Source organism: Vespula vulgaris, chromosome 2 (genome assembly GCF_905475345.1).
Source record: "Vespula vulgaris chromosome 2, iyVesVulg1.1, whole genome shotgun sequence".
NCBI classification, from domain to species: domain Eukaryota; kingdom Metazoa; phylum Arthropoda; class Insecta; order Hymenoptera; family Vespidae; genus Vespula; species Vespula vulgaris.
Window position 1 is genome coordinate 19,127,288 of NC_066587.1, and position 12,970 is coordinate 19,140,257.

The 12,970-nt window shown below is 34.9% G+C and overlaps 1 protein-coding gene across 9 annotated transcripts; it reads left to right on the forward strand.

The window, feature by feature from the left end:
- Positions 1–1,195: 1,195 nt before the first annotated feature.
- On the forward strand, positions 1,196–12,970 carry LOC127061543 (antichymotrypsin-2-like). Of its 9 annotated transcripts, none has more exons than XR_007780886.1 (9): positions 1,196–1,361; positions 3,046–3,164; positions 3,250–3,429; positions 3,531–3,741; positions 3,819–4,033; positions 4,116–4,301; positions 4,373–4,508; positions 5,505–5,744; positions 6,958–7,166. XR_007780886.1 is itself a non-coding variant. In XM_050988567.1 (9 exons), the coding sequence occupies exons 1-8, from the start codon at positions 1,337–1,339 to the stop codon at positions 11,168–11,170; spliced, it is 1,224 nt and encodes a 407-aa protein (XP_050844524.1). In that variant the 5' UTR covers positions 1,196–1,336; the 3' UTR covers positions 11,171–11,188; positions 12,705–12,854. The 9 variants fall into 9 exon arrangements, 8 of the variants coding, with proteins under 8 accessions (XP_050844524.1, XP_050844526.1, XP_050844521.1 ...); XM_050988567.1 differs by lacking the exons at positions 5,505–5,744; positions 6,958–7,166 and adding exons at positions 11,019–11,188; positions 12,705–12,854; XM_050988569.1 differs by lacking the exons at positions 5,505–5,744; positions 6,958–7,166 and adding exons at positions 11,019–11,188; positions 11,542–11,667.

A 12,970-nucleotide genomic window follows, 5' to 3' on the forward strand; every position in this document is an offset into this window, starting at 1 on the left:
AATTTTTTCCAACGCTCTTCTTTTTTCTTATTCTCAATATCTATTATCGTCCGACACGTCTTTTAACAAAAGCAAAATGATATTGTTTCGAACGTTCTATTAAATGTATATTTTTTGTAGATGAGATCGTTTGAGATAGTCAGATGTCGAATCGATCGAGTGAAATTTCTTAAAACGAACAAATTGTCGTTTCTCTCTCTCCCTCCCCTCACCCCGCCCTCCTCTCTCTCTCCTCTTCCTCCTCAATCTGGATAATTCTGTACGGATAAGTATGCGATCGATTAAAAGACAAGAATCAATTTCATCGACCACTCAATTTTATCTCACTTCAAATTCTATATCGATCGTATATCTTATTCTTTTAACTTTACAAAGATATAATCGTACGCATCGATGATTTGCAATTTTTCCACATAAGCCTAAACTTGTTGACAAAACTCGCAACAGCAAACTCCGATAAAAAGATTTCGATCAAAAGGTAGTCAATTTGACAAAAAAAAAAAAAGAAAGTGAAACGTATTGCGTCTTAAATATTATATCTCCTGCGTCAATCTTCGCGTTATTAAATAACAACATAGAAAATATAGTAAAAAAATATTAAAATAGATACCATTTTTCCATTTAAAATCTTTAAATACGAACTTGAAATTCTTTCGACGCGATAAATAAGAGAAAAAAAAAGAAAATTTCTTGAAAAAGAGAGGTAATCTGTTGGCGTCATATCGTCATTATGATATTATTGATATCGTAACTTCCACGGATAATCTACCTCCTTTTTTTACAATTTTTAAACTATGATAATTAATGATCTCGGATAATGAGAAATATAAACGAGTATTCTTGTAGTCGAACGGAGAATGGATCATTAGACGAATTCGTTGAAACGATGAATGTTGTTATTTATAATGTGTGTTGTGAATCGATCGATCGAAGGGAGTCGCGAAGAAAGGAGGTAAAGATCTGTCATTGATCTCTCATTGATCTCTCGCTGATCTTTTATCGATCTCTCATTGATCTCTCATTGATCCGATCTGATTCGATTATTACATTTGACAGCCCTGCGCGCTCGTCGATCGGATATAACGGAGATTCAAAACAGATTCAAACAGATAATATCTGGCGCGCTTATCTTTTCATCTTTTTGTCGTTCGAACAACGCGATTGGCTATTCGTACTCGAAATCGGTGCTTCGAGTTTGATCTTCGCGTAGCTTCTATGGCGGCGTCGATTCCGTCATCGGGAGACTCTTGGCGGATCCTCGGGCAACACTCTTTTATATAACCGTACCGAGTACTCGTTTCTTAGTCAACGTTCGGCATTCGAAACGAGACGATCGATGAAACCGATCAACATGTATACACGTGAGTAGGAGTCTTGTAGACTTTTTTAAATATGAATCTTTCCTAAAATCGAATATGCCCTTCGATATACCACTTCGAACTTTGACTTTGAGCCGTGTTTCGAATTTTAAAAGAGATTTAACGTATAACTTACGAGCCGAGCTTCTCAATGTCGTGTCATTGGGCACTTCGAGGACGTTTCAATTATACGTCTTCCGATCGGAATAACATATTATCGATAATGATTTCTAGTTAGGATCCTACGTCAACACGGATCATTAGTATTTAAGAGTGAACGTTGATTGTACCGCATCGATTTGTTATCATCCGCGATCCTCTTGATTAGCTTTCTCTATTACGCGAAATTCGATGAAGACATTTACTCTGTATATTTCATTTTACGCTTAATTATAACGATACGATTATTTATTTATTGCTTTTATAAACACACTTCATGTAATTGAACGTGTTCGTGGGCACGATCCTTTTCATTCATGAATCGATTTGAACGAATGTAGTACGTTTTTTCTTGATACATGTTTGTACACATCGAACGAATACATAGCATTTGTTGACACTTTACTATTCTCCTCTTTGCTCTGTCATATTTTTCTTCTTTTCGAGTAAGTAAATTAAAATTCAAAATATTATACATCGAAATATAAAGAGAGCGTAAGAAATTTTGGATTTTTAGAAATCATACGCGGGAAGAGATTACGGACGATTGATTCATCGTTAAGTCGACGATCGTATGTGTGTACGTATATACGTAGACGCAAGTAATTTACTTAAATACACGTCATCATCTTGTTTCTTTAGAGTTATTAAGACTTGTAAGAGAGAGCACGTTACGGCATTTATTATTTATTATGCTAGAATCTCTTGCCCCTCCTCGCTCCGACGCGATGGGTTTTCCCGATGAGACTCGGGAAATATTGGATAGTACTATGTACACACATTCTTATGCATATACGTATTTTGTACATTGTCCTTTTGCACATTTTATTTCGATTAGAATCGCTTTAATATTTTTTTCCTTTTCTTCGCGTATATGCGAAAAATAACATTCGTCGTACTCGATACGACGAACTTATCGTAATGTAAGATTTTTCAATCCTATCGATAACTCATAATTGTGCATTCGCATGCGTATAAGGGATGCCGATCGTTTCGTCAATTTTTATCATCCCCGAGTTTTCTATCGACGCGATAACGTAATAAATTACAATATCATTTCTACAATATTCTATAATTATATTTTATTTATCTTTTCATTTAACCTTCCTCGCTAACTATTTAATGTGACCTTAATCAGAAAATAGAGATAATTCCTTTCGAAGTTCGAAAATATCGTACTCGTACCGAACGATCTTGACCTTATTTTCATGTAGCACTTTATTCTCGATTACGTCTTATCTGCCGTTCTTTTTCTTTTCCTTTGGTTTTTTTTTTTCTTTTTATTTCATTCTTCCCGCGGTAAAATTTGTTCGCTGAAACATTATGCATTAAACGTTTAAGATCGAATCTGTTAACTCTACGATAAAATTATGTTAGGTCGTCCAAGAATATCTCTATGTACGTACATAAACGTCCGTAGCGTAGGTTATAGACAAATTATTATAAGTAATTGATTAAAGTTGCGTCATCGAGGTAATCTGATTTGATCGAAAGAAAATGTAATCAAATTTGAACGAATCGTTTCCAGTACAAGGATTAGCCATTTTGGTAGTCTGCCTTGCAAGCAGCATGGCAGGGCCAACTGAAAACAGGGCTGTTCAGACTATCACCGATGGAAACAATCGATTCTCATCGTTATTTTTCCGAGTAAGAAATATAATTTTCTCTTTTTCTTGAAATAATTTATATTTTATTAATTGCACCTTCGCATACGTCTAACAAATGTCATTAGGAAGTCGGAAAGGGAAACAGTGGCAATCTGATCACGTCTCCTCTTAGCGCCTCGATTGCTCTTTCCATGGCTGCTTATGGCTCGCGCGGAGATACTGAGAAAGAATTCAAACAAGTACTTCACCTTCCAGAGGAGTCCGTAGCCAGAAGTGGATATTCAAATCTCATCGGTACCCTTAATGTAAAATCTTTTTACCTAGTTTCTACTTTTATTAATCTTTTTTTTTTTCTATTTAAGATTATAATATTGATCTAATTTTTTATTCGAAACTACACCCGTAGAACGTCAAAGACGTAGAACTTCGTCTCGCCAACAAAATATTCATTAACAAGCAATTCACGGTAAAACCGAGCTTCCAAGAATTGACTCAATCTGCCTTTTTATCGACATCGGAAAATTTGGACTTTTCTCAAAATCTCCAAGCTGCCGGTACCATCAATCAGTGGGTCGAGGAACAAACCAATAAACGCATCAAAGATCTTATTAAACCAGGTTAGTTTAATTGTAATCTTCCATTCTCTCCCTTCTTTATCGCACTTCTAACAGGTCTATGTTTATTTCAATTAAAGATAAAATAAATGGTGCTACCGCCATGGTGCTCGTCAATGCTGTATACTTCAAGGGCAATTGGAAAACCAAATTTGATCCCAAATTTACTAAAAACGAACCTTTCCACGTCACCAAGAACGAAGTTATAAACGTACCCACCATGTACATGTCTGGAAAGTTTAAATACGCTGAACTTACCGAATTGAACGCAAAGTTACTCGAGCTTCCATACAAAGTAATTTGGCGCGTGCACGTTGATGTCAAATTTTACGATTAATTGACAAAATAATTTCTTAAATCAATTCTTATTTCTTCAGGGCGAAGAATTCAGCATGGTCATCATCATGCCAAACGATATCGACGGATTGCCTCAACTCGAAGAGAAATTGCCCCAACATGATATCGGCGAACTTCTCAAGAAGGCATATAAAACCGAGGTTATGCTGCATCTGCCTAAATTCAAGATCGAAAGCACTCTCAATCTCAATGGACACCTTCAAAACGTGCGTATTAGACGTTGCGTAGAAAAGGTGACGTACATATAACATCAAAACATTATAATCTTTTTGTTTAGTTGGGAATAAAGGAGGCCTTTAGCCAAAGTGCTAACTTCAAAGGTATTTCTGACGTTGAGCTCAAAATCTCCGACGTCGTACAAAAGGCTTTTATCGAAGTTAACGAGGAAGGTAGCGAAGCTGCGGGAGCAAGTGGTAAGTACTTACAAGCAAGTATGTAAGCAAGTATTTACGTGCTGTTTGCTGTTTATATTGTATTTTAACGAAATGGAAGTGGACAAAGTCTATCGAGATGAATCGTCAACGATGACTTTGTCTCTTCTCTTATTTATTTTTTTTTCTTTCGCTTTCACAAAGTTCTGAGAAACGATCTGTCGAAATTCACATTTGTCATTATTTAACGATTCATCGTCGCTGAAAGAAACGAACGAACGAACAATCGATTCTATATCCTTTTCTTTTTGCTTATCGCATTCACTTTCTCAGAATTTCCTCGGTACCTATTAGGTATGGCGCGTATAACGTATGTATATGTGCTTCTGCGTGTGAGAGCTCTGCGATTCTAAATGTTTTTAAATGTTAATGCATCCTGCAATCGTATTTGCAATATTTCATGTTTTCTTTTTTCTATCAAAGTGTGAGGTTTATCCTTCGAGCGTGTTTCTTGTACCGAACCGCGTCTTTTCCTTTCCTTCTGCTTTCTCTTTAAGAACTTTATCCGATCACTATCGCTCTCTTAAAATCGTATGTGTATTTCTTGATTCGTCAAACAACAGACAACGTTATATCTCGTCTCATTGTCGGATCGTATCTTGACGCGATAACGGTGAAGACCTTATTTTATCTTTATATTTTCCCGATCGAAGGAAAGTATCGTTCTCTCGACGTTTTATCGAGGAGAATCCCTGATAAATTCATGAGTAACTCTTTACTCTAACTCGCGACTCGATCCCATCGAAATGAAAAGTCGAGTAAAGCAAAAGAGTTATAAAACGTCGTAGAAAGATTCGTCGTATCGATATTCATCAACGCGGATGCAAACTCTCGCAGGGCCTTTCCATATCGTCTATATGTAAATAATATATTTCGTTTCGATATTCTTTCACCCACATTATTTTTCTTCCATCCCATTTATTATTTACTTGAATCGGTCGAGTCTATAATACTCTGTTTCATTGATTCTTCTAACAGGTATCAGTATCAGGCCTCTTTCGAGCTCCTGGTCTCCACCGCAGCCGGTTCAATTCAATGTCGATCGACCGTTTCTGGCGATCATTAAATACGGAGATCTCGTCCTGTTCCAGGCGAAAATCAACTCGTAATCGTGACCTCCGTTTTGACGCAACAAATTTAGCACGCGGCTTTCTCCGTTTTTCTTTTTTTTCTCCCCGTTTTTAGATAACATCTACCGGACATGTGATACACGCATTTGTATGTATTTAGTGCCATGCATTTTCTAACATGCTTTTCAATGCTTTTTATTTTGTTTTTTTTTTTTTAATTTTTTAATTTTTGTTCTGTTTTATTTTTGTTTTGTTTTTATATAAGTCATTTGTTTACACACACACAAGTACATGCACGCGTATATACACATAGTTCTAAAGATAAGATGTCATTCTTTTTTTTCAAGCTTATCGGTCAATCGATAAGCGTCACATGTCGCGTAAGAATCTCACAAACATTTCTCGTTTCCCATTTCAACAAGAGTACGTTTATGTCGGAGCTACTGTAGAACCTTTAAGAGCGACGATATAAGCTGCTCACTGGTCGATTATTTAATAGTCGTAGTTCTTTGCTCGTTAATTTCGCTCTTATCGCCGTTTTAATAATTTGTCGTAGATTTAATATAAACTTTAATTAATTGATCCAACGGGAGCGTATTCCTCGCGAAGCTGGCTCGATATGAGTCATCGTTCATATATGTAGATAGACGCAAACCATCCAACTCTCGCAGTTCCCGCAGATCGCGTTTCGCTCTCTAACATTTTTTAATTTTATCGATATAAAAATTGTTCCTTCTTTCTTTTTTTCTAAGACAAAACTTTTTTTAGACGTCTATATATTTTAAAAATCTTTTTAGTATATCGTGTAATTTATTGGCATAGATTCGTATGACACGTTGGAACGTACATTTATTTATACACACGCATAAACGAATAGTTTCAATAAAAAATACATTGTACAGCAAAATAATATCTTCTTTTGGGAGAGCGATCATTCCTAAATTAAATTTATCAACCAAGTAAAGTATATATAGAGAGTATCATTGAAATGAGGTAGATGCTGCTTCGAAGACATCGAGAGGTACGTATGTATGCATAAAATGCTATAGAAAATGTCGGAGTATTCGTTAAAATTGTTGTCCGTTACATTCTTATCTGGTGATCAGCTTGACGTGACGTAACGCATTCCTTTTTTGTGGTGTTGCTATCGGAAAAAAAAAAGCAAATTAATTTCGACGAATTCGCTGGAAGTGTCATCGTTCATGCTTTGTCGAAATGAATGATTTCGTTTTATCCAGGATAGTGTCGTCTCGATCAGTTTCTTTTATTTATGGATGGTGATGGATCGCGTTAACTCAACTCGCTTCGTCCTTGTAGTTCCGTTAAGGAACGCGTTAGAGCAAAATTTCATGTCTTTTCAGATGTTAATATCGGCATTAAATCAGGACGTCCTAGACCTAAACCATTGATGAAAGCTGACAGACCATTCTTAGCTACGATAACGTACAAAGGCATACAACTGTTCGCTGCTCACATTACGGATCCGAGTGTTCATTAAAAATAACTAGAATAAATGATAGAGCTATTCTCGACGTATAACCGATAATAAATAAATCATTTAATATTCGAACTCGATCAAAAATTTTAATACACACGTACATATGCGTATGCGACCAAAGTGTCATCCTCCGTGGAACGTTTTAAAATCTTGGCGATAGTTACACTTACGTCAGTAGTTGAATGTCACTACTGTTACACGATGTCGCTATTGACGATCGTTCGGCAGTCATCGCTTTCTTCTCGATTTATTATGCTAGCTTGACAAAGTACTTACAATTAGTTGGTGTTTGATGGGTTATGTTTAATGGTTATTTATACGAATGTATATACAATAGTTAAGGACAATGCACTTTGAATTCTTCTTCGATGGTGACGGCTGGATTAACGAAGATTTTTTTCTTCCCTTGGTTCTTTAGTTATTAGGAAAACTGCAATACTGTTTCAGGTGTTCACATTCAAGAGAGACTAGGAACATCTACGGTCGATCCAGTCTACATTGACAGGCCGTTCTTAGTTATGATACAGAGAGACAATGTTTCTTTGTTTATTGCTAAAGTTCAAAAGCCATGATACGAATGAATGCGCGTTGAACGATAATAAATACGAGTATATCGATAATACGAGCTAACGATCCTTTTAGAAGGAATCATCGAAAGATTCGTTGAATCGTTTTTTTTTCATTATTTATTCATTCATTTCTTTTTACTATTATACACGTTTCTATGCGCTATGTTTAATTAACATTCCTCGTATTCTATTCACATCTCGTAGAACATTCTGTCACAGTCGAACTCATCTTTCGTTTCATTCTTTAAAATCCATAATTAAGATTTCGATGACTGTGTCGCTTTTTTGTTTCAACGTTGTCTCTCGGCTATGAAAATCGATAACTTATTTTTGCTTTCGAATATCCAAACATATTTCTCCGTATCCATTAATTTTAAAATATCCACTATGCTTGAAAACTCGTTCGCTTCAATTCTTTCTTACAAAGGTGCAATGTCATAATAAATAATTAATTTTACCCGTGATTGTTATAGATATAAAAATAGTAGGAGCATCTCACCCACTGTACAGGAAAACATTTAACGCGAATAGGTCTTTCCACTTTGAGATAAGGCGCAATGACATTGTCTTATTCGCTGGAAACGTAGGTGGGAGAAGTGCCGGTCTCGGTGCCAAGTAGACAGAGATGACAAAGATTATCTCACCCCCCGCTCTTTTCAAGATAATTCTCTTTCTTCCTCTTTCTCTCGCGCACGCGCGAATCGTGTCGCAATAAGCACGGAAAGAGAAGTGCTCTGGTATTGTATCGAGATTACGTAAAAATAAAAGATGCTTGCAAAAGTGTTTGTTTACTATCAGAGATCAAATCGAGCAAAAGTTGCAAAACTAGGTATACCAATTCTATGAGAGAATTAGACATTTTATCGCAACGACTTGTTTAAAAAGAGAAAAAAAAACGGAATATAAATCACTTACTCCATTAATAATTACTAACCACATTTATCGCATATCTATTAATTCAATAAGTCAAAAAATCCATGATCGCGACGTTGCTCTTTCGGAGCGTAAAATTGAAGAAAAATTGAAAGATCATATCGAAATTCATTTGATAGGTTTCTATTTCTATCAAACAGCGATTTGTTGGAGACTATCTTTCGTTCCATCGTCGAAAAATTTCCTGATGTTCTATCGCCCTTCGCCAAGCAAATTGTTAAGACACGGTTTTACGGTAACGCAAAAAAAGGGACGTCGCGTCTTATCTTTACTATTGGACCGCATTCCCTAGCTACGTAGAAAAAGAAGTAATTTCCTTCGACGTCCTTTGCATTTATACATATGTTCGATGCTTAAAGACCATTCATCTCGTTCCCTTTTGTCATCGATAGGTGCGTCTGGGATGCGACGTTTAATTCCAAGTGTGCGAAGCATTTGAAAACTTTTTCAACTACGTTTTATATGACTAACAATGGCTATTTTAGGTGGTATAGTGAGACCAGTGAGACCCGGTCTTCCAGTCAGGAGGGCTATATTCAAGGTGGACAGGCCTTTCCACTTTGTGATAAGATCCACTTACAACAATTTGTTGCTTTTCATTGGTACCGCGAGCGAACTTAAACCAGGAAAGAAATAGACATATTGTTCCATTCGAAAATTAATTGAAACATTCATCGAGTCTCTTTTTATGCTATCGAAGAGAATAAAAGAAAGGGAAATGAAATAAGCTGGCAATGGGTTTATAAATAAAGACAAAGAAAAAAAAAAGAGAGAGAGAGAAAAAAGAAAATACCATCCAGATTTTTCGATTCCCAATTACGATAATTTTAATTAATCATTCCTTTTTCTGTAAAATCGTTACGTTCGCATTACTAACTTATAGCATAATGGCTAAACTAATTGTTACTAAGTGCTTACTTTCACGAAATACCTCACGTATACACTAACTTATGTGAACGCTTATCGTGCTGATTTTCACGAAATACCTCACCTAGACACTAACTTATGCGAATAAACTTTTAATAAGATGAAACGTTGAAATCATCAATGTATCCAACGCAATAGCCTAAGGGATCTACAATCGAAATCTATTAGTTAGAACGCGATCAAGCGCCTCTGTAAGTACACTGCCGCATGGAGTACAACAAGAGTTGATACAAGAAACGAAAGAAATCGAGTCGAGTTTATCTATGAAGCGTTATGAGATATAGGTATACAGGTAAATTAATAACTAAATGTCGGCAGATGAAACGTTCGGGTATTACAAATGGCGACAGAGTTATCATGTCGATCATCCCTTTCATTTGAGTATCGTTAAAACCGCGGATTCTCGAATAAAAAAATTATGAACTTTCACCGCACACGTGATCGATCCGTCAAATCAACTCTAAAACCAACTCCTCTGATAATGCCTTACCGAATAGAACATATATCCAATAGAGTATTAAATCGTACATTGCGTCATGTTTAAAATTCTTGTTATAAATGTCAACTTGAGGATAATAACTCGTATATTCTATTCTGCTGTAAAAGAGATCAAATCCTTCCGAAAACATTGAATCGAATAAATATTATAAGTGGCAAATTACTGAAAATAAATCTTCGCAAGAAGAATCTATGTTTGTGATCGTCCTTTCGATTTGATCATCCAATAGATCCGAAAATCCTTTAGTACTTTACTATTATCCGTTTACTATTATCTCTCCGAATGCAGATTTATCCTTATCTAAAAGAAAATCTATAATAATGTGTGATAGCAATGATATCGTTATATAATGTATGATAGTAATAATGTCATTTGAAAATCATTCGGAAAAAAGAAGATTGAAGAGTGATAAAAATACTCGTATGTCTTTATGATCGATGATTAGTTACAACGTTCTTCGACAGTTTTCGACCCGCGCCTTTATTTTAACCGAAGACAATTTTTCGCGTAAGAACATTCTTTTCGTGTAAGCATCGTTAGGAGCAATCCGGAGTATCAGAAAAATTCTCTTATAAATAAAGAAAAATCTCGAGATAAGAGCTAAGATTATTTGCTGGCCGCATAACCAATCAATCCGAACAATAAAAAAGAAACTTCGCTGAAAAGAAGAAAAAGAGCGATCTAAATGAATAACATGCCGTTCAGGGGCTGAACTAAACACGCTTAATTAAATCCATAAGGATTATCTCTTTTTTCAATTTTTTCTCTCTTCTTTGCGAAATTAAATTGAATGCGCTCTTCTGATAATATTATCTCATATCAAAATTCAATATACCAATGTACAGATCCTCAATTTGACAAATTTCCCCAGTCAATTCTTTTTACCGCTGCACCGACACCTCGCTAGCTTTTGTGATGGTCAAATTTTAATGAAAGATTGCAAAATCCAAGATTTCTATCGAAATTTCAATCGTGCCAATGAATAATTTGTTTCAGGAATATTTGTGGCATTAGCGAGTATACCGATCCAAGTAGACTTTATGATCGATCATCCATTTTTCTATAGTATCGTTCGTCTAGAAGATCGAAGAAACGATATGAACGTGACGCCATTATTCGAGGGACATATCACCGAACCTAAATCTTGATCTTCTAATATTATATAGGTACCTATAGAAGCTCTGAAATTATTTTTTACAAATGATTTTTTTATGAGATTAGAAGTTAAATGAAAATTATTTATCAAATGATAATATTAAACCAAATGTAAATATTAACATAATCACATGCGACTTTTTTCTTTTTGTTTCTTTTTTTCTTTTTTCTGTTGCGCATTTATCTTTTCGATCGATCATTCTTGACATCTCGTATACGTCTATGTATTTGCATTTGCACGTGTATCTTTACCTACTAACTCGTCATCTTGTTCTGTTCGATCATACTTCCTATCGATACCATAACTAACTAGATTAGTGAAAGTGTCAATTTCAATATGATTACATGTTTTCCTCCGACTCAGTTGCAGTGTTATTCGTGGAGAGTGCTCTGGTCTCCGAACTTGAATTTATCGTCGATCATCCATTTTTCTATGCTATCATCAAAGTAACCGGAAACGGTGGAAACGAATCCAATGATCCAATATCCTTATTCTTAGGTCATGTCGCCGAGCCGAAGAATTAATGCTTACAGCTATGTATATATCGATTACTCCAATTAGTCCGCGATTATGTAACCTATTAATAAAATAATGTATTCGCATTTACCCAATCTCAATTATTAAAATAGAAATTCACATTTTATATCTTTTTTGCTTTATATCATATATATCATATATATTCATATTTATAATTAAATAATAAATATAATTTTATATATACGGAATGGGATAAAAACTTTGTCCATCTAACATATTTCCGTTATACGTAATAATATGGAAAAATGTTATATACAAAATTTGAGTTATACGGAGGGTAGCAAAATATGATGTAAATACTTTTTACGCGGAGATTTTAAGCTTGACATGTGCTGCGTTAATAAGTTCTGAGGTCATAGGATATGCTCGTGATTCAGCAATAAAAATATTGCAATGTTGCATGAATACAAATTATCACCACTTTGAACATCTGTAGAAAAAGTTTATTTTACTATTACATTTAACCTTGAATGACCTTTAATGTTAGAACGCTGATATCGTGACAACAGCAACTATCAGACAATGACAAAAAAGAATATAGCATTCCATAAAAAAAAAAAAAAAAGAGAGAGATTACCTTGAAATCTCTTCTTGAAGTCTTCACTTGCATAAAAAATATTTATATCGCAATTATTATGTTCCCTTCCATATCATTCAAGCTTTGTATGTACATTTTTCCATACTTTAAAAATAACCAAAATATTTCGTCGCGGGACAAAAGTTCTTGTCCTATCTCTCTGTGTGTATTTGTATTTGTTTAGTATCTATATTCGTATGTGCACACAACCACATATACATATGTATGTCTCTTCAAACTCATTGCATGAAATCAAATTATACTTGCCACATCTCTCAATGTTTTGGCACTCGATTATCTGTGGATATATAGATCGCGCTTTCACTCATAGCTACATCATTCATTTAATTGACTTTATATAAAATTAATATAGTTTTAATCTATTTACTATGATCATATAATTCTGTTGCAGGAGTGGTCATAGCTACATTTAGTTTAGTCATACCTATGACATTTAAGGTCGATCGTCCATTTTACTACAGCATCATAAAGAAAATGTCGGCGGCAAATCAAACCAAACAGAAAGCCATCATCTCTTTATTTACCGGTCATCTAGCAAACCCTAATAATTGATTGATTTTATTAATGAAATTTATCTAAAACATCTCAAAGTTCTTTGTAAACACATGTACAGATAAGGCTTGAAGAAACATAAATAAAAAAAACTCTTATAATGAA